General features: G+C 43.6%; 1 protein-coding gene and 1 long non-coding RNA gene across 7 annotated transcripts; one reads left to right on the top strand and one right to left on the bottom strand.

Annotated features, from left to right (window-relative positions):
* Positions 1-1,566: 1,566 nt before the first annotated feature.
* LOC146678079 (uncharacterized) lies at positions 1,567-6,876 on the bottom strand. Of its 6 annotated transcripts, none has more exons than XR_014910362.1 (5): positions 6,651-6,876; positions 5,387-6,448; positions 5,011-5,221; positions 3,005-4,829; positions 1,567-2,777 (listed from the first exon to the last, which is right to left on the bottom strand). It is a non-coding gene; the product is annotated as an uncharacterized LOC146678079 (long non-coding RNA). The 6 variants fall into 6 exon arrangements; XR_014910383.1 differs by having other exon boundaries at positions 1,567-3,149; positions 3,689-4,829; positions 6,651-6,857; XR_014910388.1 differs by having other exon boundaries at positions 3,689-4,829; positions 6,651-6,851.
* On the top strand, positions 5,833-14,968 carry nqo1 (NAD(P)H dehydrogenase, quinone 1). Its single transcript, XM_085401165.1, has 6 exons — positions 5,833-5,969; positions 7,650-7,817; positions 8,937-9,067; positions 10,840-10,953; positions 11,234-11,335; positions 14,308-14,968. The coding sequence occupies exons 1-6, from the start codon at positions 5,966-5,968 to the stop codon at positions 14,665-14,667; spliced, it is 879 nt and encodes a 292-aa protein (XP_085257291.1). The 5' UTR covers positions 5,833-5,965; the 3' UTR covers positions 14,668-14,968.
* Positions 14,969-15,983: the final 1,015 nt, after the last annotated feature.

Raw genomic sequence — 15,983 nt, 5'->3', positions numbered from 1 at the left:
AAAGAAATGTTTCCCCGTTATAGCGACCAGAGAGCAGGATGTTACTCTCAATGTTGTTGTCAGGAGGACGCTGCTGATGAAGTTACACAGTTACACAATGAATTCTCGTTTATTATTATATTTACAAAATACCAGGTTTTTTTGTCTTGGTCGTATCATTTTATTTTGTTGTATTTATCCGCCACATCTTAACAGCTGGTCAGTGAAAATATTGCCTGAAATTAAACCGTCCGTGAAAGGTTGGCGACTGCTGATTTAAACCCGCTCTAATAGATAATCATGCCTGTTCTGAAAATGCTGACCTACTGCCAGCAGGTGTGTGGGCGTGGTATGTATGTGGTGCACGCTGCATAGAAGTTGTGGATGTTTTGTCTGCTTAATCCTACTTTTTTGTCCATTTTGAGGTCACACTACGGCAATACTGACACGGAGAAGTGGGATCAGGACAGGCGCAGAGAAAACATGGGGACAGAGACTGAACACAGAACAGGGACCATCAAAATAAAACAGGAAGCATAATGACAGGCACCGAGACACAGTTCTGACACTGAGCAGAGGGAACACGGCGTGCAGGGACAGGAGTCACATGAGACACGAGTGATAATATTAATCAAAAGAAAAACACCGAGTCATCACATACAGGACCGTGATAAAAACATTGTTTTCCTTTGAGTAATAAACTTAAACGGAACTGCAAAATGACCTTTTCTGTCTCATTTTAGTGGAACAAACCTGTGTGGCTTGTTGGTGTTTCTACTCATTGCTCATCTTGAGTAGAATTGCCGAGGCGGCGTTGTTGCTGGAAGCCGTGGAAGCCGTGGAAGCTGTGCTGTGTCACGGATGGTCTCAGAACTCAGAGCAGGCTGCTGGCTGCGATCCAATCACAGCAGCCGATTCATAAAAGTGTCAGAGCGCTTCTTTGATGTGTCACATCCGCATATTTCTATCATCGCTGGGGAAACTTTCAGACTCAATATATGACTGACTGCATAGTAGATCTATAAAAATAAGCGTTTTATGAAAATGCTGAATGAAAAAAAAACTTCCTTGGAAGAGATCAACGTTCAGTTTGCTGTTGAAGATTAATATACTATATTATTATTACTATACACAAAGTGTCTTTGAATGGCAGAGGTGTGCGTGCATGTGTGTGCATAATAATAATGTAATAATGTGTATGTGTTAGTCCCCATAGGGAAATAGTTCCTCTGCATTTAACCCATTCACCCAGTGAAGCAGTGGGCAGCCACCAATGCAGCGCCCGGGGAGCAGTGTGTAGGGACGGTACCTTGCTCAGGGGTACCACAGGGTAGCCGTTCAATGGAGTTGAACCCCCGACCTTCCGATCATGGGGCCACCACTCTACCTACTGAGCTATCCCTGCCCTATGTGCGCTTGAAGCCATTTATAGTTCACTTGTTTGTGGTGAGCAGCAGAACAAACAAGCGCGAGTTTAAATTTTGGACGTTTAGCTGTGATTGAGTTTTACAGCTTTTCCCACTGATTAAAACCTCCTTAATGCCAGTCATACAGCACAAAGTAATTAAGTAAGAAACAACTAACCTGTTGAAAATCAGAGCCCCGGTACCCGGGGAGAACATCTGGTTTAATGGGATGTATCGCCACATCTGCTATTTAAATACAGATACGTGTGTTGTCCACAGAAACATCAGCATCTCAGCTAAAAGCCCACAAAACCATTTCAACAACCACCAAACGATTAGCAAGCAGGTAAACAGATTCCTTTAAAACATGTAAACACAAAGTGGACACGGACACGCCGTCTGTGCTGAAAGCCCACATCTGAGATTCGGAAGCTGCAGGTTTCATCACTCCAACCGAAACTCACCGAACCAGCAACAAAACACATTTGAGAACATCGTCATGAATTCCCTTTTGCTTTGGCTGTTTTACTTCCACTGTGATAAAATCGCCCTTCTGGGCAGCTCTCTGTGTTAAACTATTCCAAGTATTAAAATGCTTTTTACGATCCCAGGAAAAAAAATAAAATGATAAGAGCCAAAAAGCTCAAACCTCGGCTCTGCACTGGCTTCAAACACTGGACACCATACTGGGCGTCCTCTAAAAATCGCCATGTTTGCTTGCCTGGCTATCACTGAGTGAGGGGCGGGGCACACCCTGGACAGGTAGGGCTGCAGGTAGGCTTGACTTTGGGCTGATATTGGCCTTACTTCAGCTGTCAGCTTGGCTTAGAATCTGGCTTTTGGTTTTGGACCTGCTTGAAACTATAAACTGTTGTGGTGCAATAAGACTGTAATTCGGATGCCCCTCCCCCTGAATAATTGATTCCATGTGTTTGTTCACCACTGTCAGCAAAGCCCTGTGATTTTTCTAAATATTTGAGTGTCTCTTCGGACTCTGAGGAGCGGAGCGAGATTCAAACATAGACTAGTTCCATCAGAGCACCCCTAAAAACAACCATTAATAGTATTAACAATAACATGTTACAATAACACTCTGGCACAGCTGGCGGAGCCCACGGGCACGCCACTGCAGCCCCGTCTGGCTTCTGCTCCGTGGCTGCTGGCTGACTCCTCGTCTGGGGCTCTCCTCAGCTTCCCAGGTGGGTGGCACAGATGCCCCTCCGGTGGTCCTCCTTGGGCTCTCGCACTCCTTGGGCCTGGATCTCCTCCATGCATGCTTCATGCCCTGGGGGACAGGGCTGTGGCTCCCTACACCCTCCAGCACACAGGTGTCGAACTCCAGGCCTCGGGGGCTGAGTTTTTGCCTCGGGTTCGATAACTACAGGCTCCGCCCTAAAACGGTGGATTAGATTGAAATCTCTGATTATTCCCTCTGAATTATTCTTAGACACTACAGTAGGTCATCCAACACATTAGGTGGCTTTGGAACGTAACATTGTGACGTTTTCCAGTTGAATCATTAATATTAATTACAAGGCACGCGTGACAGTATGATTGGAAACTGAGCCCCCCTAAAAGTTTGGACCCGCCCCTGGATTCAAATATTAAAGCAATTCTACATTTTCTGCATCAGCAGCTGAACACACGAACACTGCAGTGATGCACAGTGTGGGTTCCTGTGGTGGCTCCACCCCATCTTTCCAGGTATGACCAGCGTCCGATAGAAGCTTCAGCAGTGGATGGGTCTGGAGATGTGACCACTAACTAAGGAACAGGGAAACAAGATTAAACACAAGGACTAAATCACAAAAACAAGGTACATGAAGACCTAGTTACCACCAGAACGTAGCTGACAAACTGGTGGAGAGTGGAGGACAGCGCTGGCCTCAAGAACCTTCTGCTGATTAACCGTGGATGGAACTCAGGTGAGACACCAGGGACTAAAATAAGTGCATGAAAGTCCTTCAGACTTTTTTACTGTGCGGAGTTTGTCCTGTGTTCGATTAGACACACAGGACATAATAACATGTATGTTATTATGAATGTAAATATATTTTATTAAAACAACATTAGCACAGTTACACACGGTCTTCTCTGCCTCATCAGAGAAACATCCACAGCTCAGCTGCATTTCTAATCTTATGACCTCTTACTGACCAATGGGAGCACTTTGAACTGCATGTGGCGCTCTGACCGCACGCTCATACAGCAGGTCACATGGCCAGCATAGAATCAAACTAACGCGTGAGTCTTTAGACTGTGGAGGGAAACCTGCAGGCGCAGGGAGAACATGCAAAACTTACACTGAAAGGCCCCGGCTCGGTTCGAGGTCACGGCTGACAGAGGTAGCACAGACACGGCGTGAATACACTTTCATCGTCTCAACTTTCACCAGAACTGCCATTTCCCTTCAGCTGACCCACACTGGTGAATCTAAACCCCCCGCCCTGTAGGGTTCCTATGAAGGGGGAGTCACTGCTGAAGCCTCTGCTGGACGTTAGAGGAACTGCAGGTTTTGGCACTTCAGCGTGTACCTCATAGCCCCAGAGCTCACTCCGTGTGAATGAGATGGAGTTACAGGTTTGAGTCCAGAAGCATTGAGGTGCTCAGAGATCCAGCAGCAGCAGCGGTGATGTTTTTAACCCAGAGAACAAGTTCAGCACCAGCTGAACAACTGGCTGCTGTTCACACTGGATCAAACTGTGATGTTTCACTGGTGCAGAAGAGCAGACTGCACCATCTGGTTGTGTGTTTGAAAGGCATGCAGCACTGCTGCGCTTCATTCCTGGAAGAGCTGCATTCACAGTTTGCACATCAGCATGTAAAGCACACTCTTATCTGAAGGTCTAATCAGGTGAACAGCAGGTGACACAGGTGTGCAGGCAGCATTCCTATGATAGTGCAGCCTGCTGAGCCTGAACTGTAGCGTGCGAGTAGCGTGTCGGGAATCCACCTCAGGATCATTCAGATAAAGGTCACATCTGATAGATATGGAAAAGACGGGTTAATGTAGACACGCCGAATATTTTACAGAAACACAACTCGCATACATCTTGAATTTATTTGGAGCTGGAATTGTACGCCTTTCTTTTCTTTAAAAAAAATACAGAAAGAAAATGAAAAAAAAAATCAAAGTAAAACATAAGGAGAACAGAATAGTCATAATTAATATGGTAACATATTCAAAAAGGAGTAGGAAGAAGCTAAACTTATCCAAGTCCATCACCTTCTTCCATTTGTACTAATAATCATCACTTTTTCCTTCCTGTCTGTGCCTTATCCAATCAGGACTCAGATTCACGCTCGAGTGTCCGGGCAAGGTGAGAGCAGTGGGAGTAGCAGGAGATCCAATCCAGAGTTCCAAGGGAGTCCAGGAGGAGAACGATGGTTACAGATGAGCTTTCCAGGTATGACCAGCGTCTGATAGAAGCTTCAAGACACTCTCTTGTACCATGACACACACACACACACACACACACAGATAAACACACACGCACGCACGCACACACACACACACACACACACACACACACACACATAAACTGACCGTCTCTAAGTTTAGCTGCAGCACACAACCTCAGGGGTGAAAGATGTTTTCTTGGGATTGCCTCTAAACATGTCTCACTTTACAAAGCTGTTTACAGGTCTCGGTCCTCATTCTGGTCCCGGTCCTGGTCCTGGTCCCGGTCCTGGTCCCGGTGCCTGTCTGATGGAAGTGACTTAAACTTGGTGCCTACTGCACCTTTAAGCAGTGAATCTCGATGGTTTTTGGGTTTCTTCGTTGATTCCCACTCACCTCAGCCAAGGACATTATGGTTTTTGTAGCGTTTGAGTGTCTGTAAACATGATAGGTGGAAAAGCTTTCAGTGGATCCTGATCAGACTTTGACCTCTGACCTTTTAGATCAAAGGGATAATAATGCTATTAGAACCTGTTTCTCACTGCCGTGGTTCGTACTGACAGCTTACGAGCATGATGTTAGCTGAGTAAGAAAGCCTCACCGTTGTCCCTCAGTATCAGCTGATTTCCCGCCTGCTCCTGTCACGCTGTGTCGCGTTGCTGCTCGCTGCAGGTTTCCTTTTCCTTTTTCTTTGTGTGAGGTCTTCCTGTTCTTGGTGTTCCTGTGGTTTCCTGGCTGGCGTTGGCTGTTTTCATGTCCAGCCTGTTTTTGGACTTTATCATTATAATTTTTTGCTTCCACTTAATCTTTTTTTTTGTCGTTTTATTTTTTGCTTGGCTGGCTGATTAAAGATTAGTCCTGTGGACTGAGTGAGATCAAAATCAAAATAAAAAAGGCCTCATATTCTTAATCATGTCTCCATTATGTGATTTTGTAATCATCCGTGAACTATGTGAAAGTCCACTCTGCTGTCAGTCATGAGAGTCCGTTCACCCCGCTGAACCGGCCCTGCACTCTGACAACATGCCCCGCCCCCCACGGTATGCTGTTATGACTCTCAGACAGGTTTGTTCTATCCTGACATCTGATCTAACCCTGTTTGTCACGCTAACAAAGCCGTGGGCCTATAAGAAGCTCCGCGAAGCCGGTCTCCTGTGCCGACGGGTCCAGCAGACGCAGCATGGGTAAGTGTCTGCGCTCATTGGTAAAAATCTGAGAAATAAATCTATAAACTGCTGAGCGTCCTGTGGGCAGACCGTGTGCATCCACACAGCTCCCAAACAAACCTCAGGTTTATGTCTTTCTTTATATTTCCAAGTATTTGTAATTTTTTTCATAAAGTTTGCTCTCAGAACTGTAAAAACAGTGACCTCAAAGTAAGAAAGATTTTCAGGTTTGGATAATGGATCACTGCAGGAATGTAAAATAGCGTAATGAATTAATACACCCCACACTGGGTGTTCTCACATTTGCTTATTGGTTAAAGTGGAAGGAAAAACTAAACTGGAGGCTTCCTGTTTCTTTTTTATTCTCTCGGACTTCTGAAGCTGTAACTCCCTCCAAGTTGAAAAACGAACACAAGGCGTTCTTGATTTACTGGCATTTATTGCACACGGGCGCCACCAACGATGCCACCAGAGATGCCGTAACGATGCCGTGAGAACTGTACAACAACATAAAATAATCAATTTCCACCGTACATTGTTCTCATAGAGAATAAACAATAAGGTACATCATTAAACAACACAAATGCTTACAATTTACCTTCACAAAATGCTAACATATACACGTGGTTACCATAAACTCGCTCGCTCTATCACAAACAAACATCTTATTTTCTATCACAACATATACAAATTGCATACCTCATTGGCCGCATTAACTTGCAGGGGTTAATGAAAACGCTTCTTGTAGTGTCACTCTTTCCCATAGTCGGACACTCCGTTGCATGCGTCTACATGTCTCGTCTCTACCACCACCAGAGAGAGACGAAAGCATGCTGCGCTCTACCGAGTGTAGCGTGTACCAGAATATGCCGTCGACCTCAAACAACAGACTAAACATTGGTTCCACCCCGGAAACATTCTGTAAACCCTTGTAAATGTATTTACACCAACAACATACATTACATCACACACATATATTAACAATAAAGTATTTCACTTATTCATTGTAACTTGAACCATAAAATTGTCTTAAATTGCATAACTGCTGCTGACGGCAGCCACAGAAGCTGTGCATGAAATAAAAAAATAAGCTAAAAACAAAACAAAGGAATGTGTTTTTGTTCTTACATCCAGATGGACCAGGAGGAATTTATAATAACAGAAAGCACTGTGAAATCCTGCGGTCAGCCTGCTGTGACTTTAACGTTTCTAGTTTCACCTTCTGAAGGTTATTTACAGGATTTTCTGCTTCCTGTCTTTTGTATTTAGAAACACTATTTAAAGCTCGATTGTGTCGGACGAGCTGTACGTCTGTGTTTACTGTTAAAGAGGAAATGTTTCTGATAAACATCCAGATTTAAATTTGAACTCTTTTCATTTTTTTCACTAGTTTGTTCCAGTTTTCATATTTTGAGCAACACGACAAAGAAAGTCATCAAACTTGATTTCAAGGTTTAACAGCTCTGTGTGTGTGTGTGTGTGTGTGTGTGTGTGTGTGTGTGTGTGTGTGTGTGTGTCTGTCTGTCTGTGTGTGTGTCTGTCTGTCTGTGTGTGTGTCTGTCTGTGTCTGTGTGTCTGTGTGTCTGTCTGTGTCTCTGTGTGTGTCTGTGTGTGTGTGTACGTGTGTGTGTGTGTGTGTCTCTGTGTGTGTACGTGTGTGTGTGTGTGTGTGTGTGTGTGTGTGTGTGTGTGTGTCAGCTCAGAAGACAGCTCTGATCGTTTACGCCCACCAGAGTCCGGCTTCGTTCAACGCGGCGGCTCGAGACGTGGCGCTGCAGGAGCTGAAGCTGCAGGGATACGAGGTCGTCGTGTCTGACCTGTACGCCATGAACTTCAAAGCCAGTGCCACGCGGGATGACATCATCGGTGACCCCCCCCACACGGGGAACACACACACACACACATTATTGCTTGTTTCATCATCAGTGCTTTACAGTTTTTTTCACCGTTTTATTTTTAAATCAGAGCAGAGTGCAGGAGCTCATCATATTTGTACATTTAAACTTTATGACTTCAGATGCTGCGAGACAGAGATGACTGCAGGCGTGTCTCTCTGAGCTCACGTTGCATCTGTCAGTCAGTTTTTGGCCTTTTTTGTGCTTCGTCTGCATTCATCTGACATATTTATTCTTTGTTGTTTTGTGTCTTTGGGCACGTTTTGAGCCGAGCTTCATCTTTCTCATTGTCAGCAAATCCTGGCAAAACACCAACTCGAGCTTTAATGCTGCTCTCTGTGTGTCTCTCAGTTTGTGGTCCATCACCTCACCTTTAAATCCTCACCTTTAAATCTGTGTAAATATTTAAAGTGAATGAAACATACCTTGGTCTGATTCGCAGGCTAATCATTTCTTTGTCTGCTGTAGTCTGCTCTTTAATGCTGTAGTGCTCAGACGGGGCATGCTCTGAGCTGAAATGCCCCTCAGCTCCACATGGTGACACAACTTCTGTGTGCAGTGGACACCAAAGAGGAAGCTGAAACTTTAAGACACGTCTCCCGGTGAAAAACAGCTCCTGTGCGCCCTGAACTATCATCAGAACTTTTAATGATTGGACTGATGGATGAAGGCATGCCACGTGACTCTTGCTAACCTTGCCTTCATCACCTCATCAAACACTTTGAAGCTACCCAACAAACAGCTCTGCTGCCTCAGCTTTGCACTCAGACCTTAGATGCTGACCTGAAGGGATGTTTCAGGGACTATGTGAGATTTGCCTTTTTCCAGCCGCTACAGCTTTTGTTATAGTTTCTACAGAAAGTTTTTAAAAAATGCTGCTGATCAGTTTTTTGCACGCTGGACTATCTCCCCTCACAAGCATCACACTTGTTAATAAATTATGGCCTTTGATGGGTATCAGTGAAATAACTCTCAGCTTAAGTCAAAGGTTTGTTTTATATAGAAAGGGTGCCTCTGGGTTGAAAACACCCAATTAAAGTGAACCGATAAAACCTCCCAGTGAGATTCTGACTGAGCGTGTTGTGTTCAGGTGATGTGAGGAACTCTGAGCATTTCCAGTACGGAGAAGAGACCCTGCACGCCGGGATGGAGGGCCGTCTCAGCGAAGACATCGTAGCTGAGCAGCGCAAAGTAACAGAGGCCGAGCTCATCATCTTCCAGGTCAGAGGTCACTAAAAGCTGCAGTTATTGAGTGTCACAACTTCCCATTTCATGATGAGTAACCTCTCCATCGTGCCCACAAACACAAGTGAGCCCACATCCTGGATTATCCTGAGAATACAGAGATCGGTTCCATTTTTAATGGTTTGTAATGTTCAGCTTCTGTGTTCTAAATTCAACAAGCTCCTTAAATCGCCCTGCTCATCGGGAATGTTGTTGTTCTTCTGAAAGATTATTCCTGAGGCGGATTCATGAAAGGTCAGAATATTTAAAGTGAAGCAGAACACAGACTAATAAAACCACCATCTGAGCAACATGAAGTAAAGTGGTTTTAGAAATAAATTTAGATTTAAATAGGATTTAGATTTTCAGGGTGATAAAATTCATCTTCCTCAGTAGCTGTCGTATCTCTATTGCAAATAAAATTCTCCAAACCTGGAGCTCCGCCTTCTCGGACAGTCTGTTAGTACAGTGACCTCACAGCAGCCATATTTTTGGTCACATGAGGTCATTGAAAATACTCCATAAGGCTCCAACAGAACAATTATTCGGTATTCAGAATACATTTACCTTGTTGAAATAAAGGGATTACACGGCGGTATTTTCCTGTTTCACACTGTCGCGGGTCAGGACTGTTTGGGTTTTGTTTGACAGCTATGTTGTTGTTCCAGGCAGCAGCGTTACGGTTGCCATGGTTACAGGGTGACGCTCTCTCTGCCACTGTGTGTTTCCTGGGTGAGAGAGGCCTTGTTGTTGTTGTTGTGCTAAGCTAACAGGCAGAATGCTACAGGCTCTAAAGAATGCAGCATCATGGGCAGTGTAGTCCGTGCTGCAGGGAGAATGGACTGCCATACACGTTATGTGTCTGTGAGCGAGGAGGGAGAAAAATGAAAAGTACGAGCTGTCACGGAGCAGAAACGGGAGCTGGAAGCATGTAAATATAATAATAACCACTGCAGCCAAGAAGAGTGCCTGACGAGCCCAGTTGTAAGTCAGCTGTTAAGACTCGACTGTACACCGTGTTCGTGTTTTCCTCCGAAACAATAAGTTTTGTTGCAGCAGCCTTTCAACGCCTCTCTCTGTGTCTCGCTAGCAAACTTGACCCAGACAACAAAGTAAAGCTATTTTTCGGCTACGAGCCCGACATGAACCCGACGTATTAGCCAGAGGTCCCTTTACTACGGTTCAGTGCCGCGGACCTTCAGTAATAGTAATAAATCACATTCATGTAGTTGTAAACTGCTTGATAATATATTAAGTTGTGGTGGACCACTAGAGAGCTCCACTCACACCCAGTGTTGAGGAAGTGTGTTGCTGTGTTTTGTGGCGCGATGTGTTCAGTTGATTTTGGAGAGGAATAAAGAAGGAGTGAGAACTGAGAGCTCTGTGTCGTCCATGCTTACCTCCACCACAAAGTAATCCAAAGTATTCAGAATACGTTACAAAATACATTTTGGGGCATGTATTCTGTAATCTGTAGTGGAATACATTTTAAAAGTAACCTTCCCAACACTGGTTATAGAAACATTCTTCCATGTACAGAGACCAGCTACCAGGCTGTAAACATGTTTGTTTCTGTTGTAAAGTTTGGAAGTCTATGGGGACTGACTCACTTCTGCCTCTGCTGGACATTAGGGGAACTGCAGCTTTTAGTACAGGCATGTTTGCGTCTTTGGAAATGCTTGATGTAAAAGAGTGTTGAACTAGAAAATGACTGAGAATAATAAAATTCTGAATGGTATTAATAACAACATTATTTTTTCCTTCTGTAGTTTCCTTTGTACTGGTTCAGTTTTCCCGCCGTCATGAAGGGCTGGATAGACAGAGTGCTGTCACAGGGCTTCGCATTCTCCCTGGAAAAGATGTACGATAACGGGATATTCAAGGTACGTTCCAGCAGAGAACATCAAATCATTAGAAGGATGCAACAAATAACACAACCAACTCCATTAATATCAGTCTGGATTTATCGATTTAACCTACATTTAAGTGGGACAGTCAGGTGATGCGCTCATGTTTCAGAGATGAAAAGCAAAAGACAAGAAAGGAATTTCTGTACATATGTTTGAAAATTATTGGAAAACTTGATGTTGATAAAATAAAGAGCTTTTCTTTGTGGACGTGTTTTGGTCTGGTTATCCAACTGTATGTTATATTTCCTCTAAGGATAAAAAAGCCATGTTGTCGTTCACGACCGCAGCAGCTCCGACGATGTTTCAGCCTGACGGCATCAACGGGGACATCAACGTCACCCTGTGGCCTCTGCAGGTGAGACACCCGAGAAATAAACTCAAAACAAAGACCAAGAATTCACAACTTACTACAAGCATAGTAAATTATATAATTAATCGGCATGCACAACTATGCAGTAAGATCCAGTAAGATGAGAAGTCAAAACATTAAGGCAACATCGTGAACCAGAACACACAAAACAGAAAGTTCTTAGGAGGAAAATCAAAGACTCAGTGATGCTGCAACAAATCAAACAAAAGAATTCAAAACTTCAAACAGCAGAAGAGTAACAAAAACTCAGAGGATCCACTGTAATCCTAATCTCACATACAGAAACCTGTTGGAGGCAGATTAATGGGAATCGATCATAGCTGTGATGTTCCTGTTGGAGACAGATGTTGTTTTCATTCCTGAGTTATTAAATGTCACAATTTTATCAAATCCACTGGAGCCTCTCAGTCACACATGGATGTGGTACAGCATCAGGGAGACGGGCCTGGCCCTCAAAGCTCATTTTTTTCAATGTGTATGGTTATCGTAGTGAAGGCCCATATTTTATCCCAGAGGATTATCTTATTCTGATCCTAACAAGCTGCAGCACAAACAAAGGCACAAATGTGATTCAGTGTCTCGGCTGATAAAACTGTGATAAACCACTGAAGCTCCTCCAGTGTTTCAAAGCTGACTTTGTCCTCATCCGTTGGCCCATTCACCGCCGTTATCAGCTGATACAAACAGACATGCACCCTCCTCCTCTGACAGGCAGGCTCGTGGAGCTGAACAGAAATAATTTGTTGACTGCTGAGGGGCCAGGGTACGATAAAGGAACGCCTCTAATTCATGCAAAGCTACAGTAGGAAAGTCCAAGGAAAAAAATATGAAGCTTTAACTGAGCATCAGGAGTCTTTGAAAAGCAGCAACACTGCTGATGTGGGTGTGATTACATAAAAAGGAGATAAGAGCCAGTCACCGAGCTGCTGGTACAGTGGGGCAAAAAAGTATTTAGTCAGCCACCGATTGTGCAAGTTCCCCCACTTAAAATGATGACAGTGGTCAGTAATTTGCACCAGAGGTACACTTCAACTGTGAGAGACAGAATGTGAAAAAAAAATCCATGAATCCACATGGTAGGATTTGTAAAGAATTTATTGGTAAATCAGGGTGGAAAATAAGTATTTGGTCACCTCAAACAAGGAAAATCTCAGGCTCTCACAGACCTGTAACGTCTTCTGTAAGAAGCTTTTCTGTCCCCCACTCGTTACCTGTATGAATGGCACCTGTTTGAACTCATCATCTGTATAAAAGACACCTGTCCACAGCCTCAAACAGTCAGACTCCAAACTCCGCCATGGCCAAGACCAAAGAGCTTTCGAAGGACACCAGGAAAAGTATTGTAGACCTGCACCAGACTGGGAAGAGTGAATCTACAATAGGCAAGCAGCTTGGTGTGAAAAAATCAACTGTGGGAGCAATCATCAGAAAATGGAAGACATACAAGACCACTGATAATCTCCCTCGATCTGGGGCTCCACGCAAGATCTCATCTCGTGGGGTCAAAATGATCATGAGAATGGTGAGCAAAGATCCCAGAACCACACGGGGGGACCTGGTGAATGACCTGCAGAGAGCTGGGACCAAAGTAACAAAGGTCACCATCAGTAACACACTACAACGGCAGGGAATCAAATCCCGCAGTGCCAGACGTGTTCCGCTGCTGAAGCCAGTGCATGTCCAGGCCCGTCTGAAGTTTGCCAGAGAGCACATGGATGATACAGCAGAGGATTGGGAGAATGTCATGTGGTCAGATGAAACCAAAGTAGAACTTTTTGGTATAAACTCAACTCGTCGTGTTTGGAGGAAGAAGAATACTGAGTTGCATCCCAAGAACACCATACCTACTGTGAAGCATGGGGGTGGAAACATCATGCTATGGGGCTGTTTTTCTGCCAAGGGGACAGGACGACTGATCCGTGTTAAGGACAGAATGAATGGGGCCATGTATCGTGAGATTTTGAGCCAAAACCTCCTTCCATCAGTGAGAACTTTGAAGATGAAACGAGGCTGGGTCTTCCAACATGACAATGATCCAAAACACACCGCCCGGGCAACAAAGGAGTGGCTCCGTAAGAAGCATTTGAAAGTCCTGGAGTGGCCTAGCCAGTCTCCAGACCTCAACCCCATAGAAAATCTGTGGCGGGAGTTGAAAGTCCGTGTTGCTCGGCGACAGCCCCAAAACATCACTGCTCTCGAGAAGATCTGCATGGAGGAATGGGCCAAAATACCAGCTACTGTGTGTGCAAACCTGGTAAAGACCTATAGTAAACGTTTGACCTCTGTTATTGCCAACAAAGGTTATGTTACAAAGTATTGAGTTGTATTTTTGTTATTGACCAAATACTTATTTTCCACCCTGATTTACGAATAAATTCTTTACAAATCCTACCATGTGGATTCATGGATTTTTTTTTTTTCACATTCTGTCTCTCACAGTTGAAGTGTACCTCTGGTGCAAATTACTGACCTCTGTCATCATTTTAGGTGGGGGAACTTGCACAATCGGTGGCTGACTAAATACTTTTTTGCCCCACTGTACCACCAGCAGTTCAAAGTTCTTTTGGGACTTTTGTTTCTCTCTTTTTATCAAATAACAGAAGCTGAAGGTAAACATATAAACAAAACTGACTCAAAGCAGGAACCCAGAAAACAGAAAATCCATGAAGTGAATGAGAACAAACATCAGATGATAAGTCTGGGAAGCCAACAGCTGACGGTTAATGATTGGAGTGAAAACAGCTAGGTAACAAGAAACAGGTGAAAATAATCAAGGAAATAAAGAGCTACCAAAATAAAACAGGAAATGACTGAGCACAGAGACAAAACCCTAACACAATTAAAGTTGATAAAGAAGGGCATAAGATGGAAAGCTACACAAATAACACATAACAAACCCAAAGATGAATGCTTGTGGAATCATCTTCCTCCCTTCTGTCTGCTCTTGTTTCTTCCAGAATGGGATTCTGCACTTCTGTGGATTTCAGGTTCTGGCTCCTCAGATTTTCTGGAGTCCGGCTCACAGTCCCCCAGCTGCACGAGCCGCGATGCTCGAGGGGTGGCGGACTCGACTCAAAGGACTACTTGCAGAAAATCCTTTGACCTTTGCCCGCTGTGAGCTCTTTGACCTCAGCTTTCAGGGAGGATTCTTACTTCGGCCGGAAGTGAAGGAGGAACTAGCGACGCAGCCTCTCGGCATCTCCACAGGACACCACCTGGGGAAGCCGCTGCCGCCCGATAACCAGACCAGAGCGGCCACAGCGGAAGACGAACGAGGCAACGGGAAGAAGGCGTGTGGCTCCATTCGTACAGTGTAATTCACGCGTGGTTTTAGACACGTTTACTGAAGTTTGAATAAAACTTTGTATTAAAGCACTTACTTTGGTGCTGGAGCATTTCTCTTTTTAGAATATCTGAACAAAGAAAAGCTTTTACTCTAAAACAAATTCTGTCGTCATAAACATGAAGCAATACATTTGATGAAAGTGTAACTGAAATGTATGAAATAAAAGTTTTATGTATTCCAAAAAAACATCAAAGAAATTATGCTTGATGTAAAGTGAATGTATCCTAATCAAATAAAGTTTATTTCACCAGATTTCATTAAACGTAACATTTTAAGTTGCACCCACCTGCTTTTATACAACTGAATTACTTAATGCCAGCTTTTTAAATATATTGTTTTAGTGAGTCAGCTTTTGGAAAGGTTTTTAAAAATCCCAGAAGTATTCATGCCTTTGGTTTTTATTTATTTTGTAAAACAGGAATGTCAAACATAAAGTCCGTGGGCTGAATGGGTATAGAAAAGACGCCATACCCAGGGCATAAGTTATTGAGCTTTTATTTGTATTTTCAGTTTTTTACAAATTATTTTACTGACAAAGACCTTGCCACACAGCCAGTAACAGATAGAAAAACAGAACAATTTTTTTTAAAAAATAAATTTAAATTATTATTTTCTTCTTTAAATATAAACTTTTAGTTAGTCCAAAATTCAGGACAGTCTTGGCAAAAAGCTACCAGAGCTTTTTCTGTATGTCCATGATGTAAAATGAGTTGGACCCCCCTGTTATGTAAGGTTCAGGACAGATTAGTTCTATGTTACTCGAATAAAATGAGAAGAGAGGAAAAAAAGCAATGACACGTTTCTGATTGCAACACCTCCAGAAGCAGAATTACCAAGGCCATGGGTTTGTAGTTGGAGGCTGTGCTCTGGATCTCTCCTTTCAAAGCAAAACAGGAAGATAGATATTTATTCATTTTATCTTAATATCAATTAATTATTGTAGAAGTCTTAGCCCTGCCACGACATCATAAAACATTCTTAATACTCAGCATTTGTTAACGAAAGTAATGGTTGCATTTAGGGGATTCAAACTGCGCATGTCTGTGGGGACAATGCTGTAATGCTGGTTGTGTTTACGTTGTAGCGAGGAGAAATACGTATGACTGCGCATCACTACGGGGGGAACAGTGCATAAACTACCATGTGAAATGTTAATATCGGCTTATGCATACAGTGAAATGGAAACATTTAATCTTACTTAGGTCTTATGTGGTTATTAGCCTAGTTATGATGCATTTCGCCATTGCTTGTTCGTTATTAATACGTTTACAGAGAGAAAGAGTCGAT

This window comes from Rhamphochromis longiceps, linkage group LG1 (genome assembly GCF_057381845.1).
Source record: "Rhamphochromis longiceps isolate RC_006_pf linkage group LG1, R_longiceps_female_GT1.1, whole genome shotgun sequence".
Lineage (NCBI taxonomy): Eukaryota > Metazoa > Chordata > Actinopteri > Cichliformes > Cichlidae > Rhamphochromis > Rhamphochromis longiceps.
The sequence above is the reverse complement of the archived record's forward strand: the minus strand, read 5'-3'. Positions and strand labels throughout refer to the sequence as shown.

Coding starts and splice junctions, on each gene's coding strand:
- nqo1 (XM_085401165.1), top strand. Junction 9,068..10,839: donor CCGAGCTCATCATCTTCCAG/GTCAGAGGTCAC, acceptor TTCCTTCTGTAG/TTTCCTTTGTACTGGTTCAG. Junction 11,336..14,307: donor TCACCCTGTGGCCTCTGCAG/GTGAGACACCCG, acceptor TGTTTCTTCCAG/AATGGGATTCTGCACTTCTG.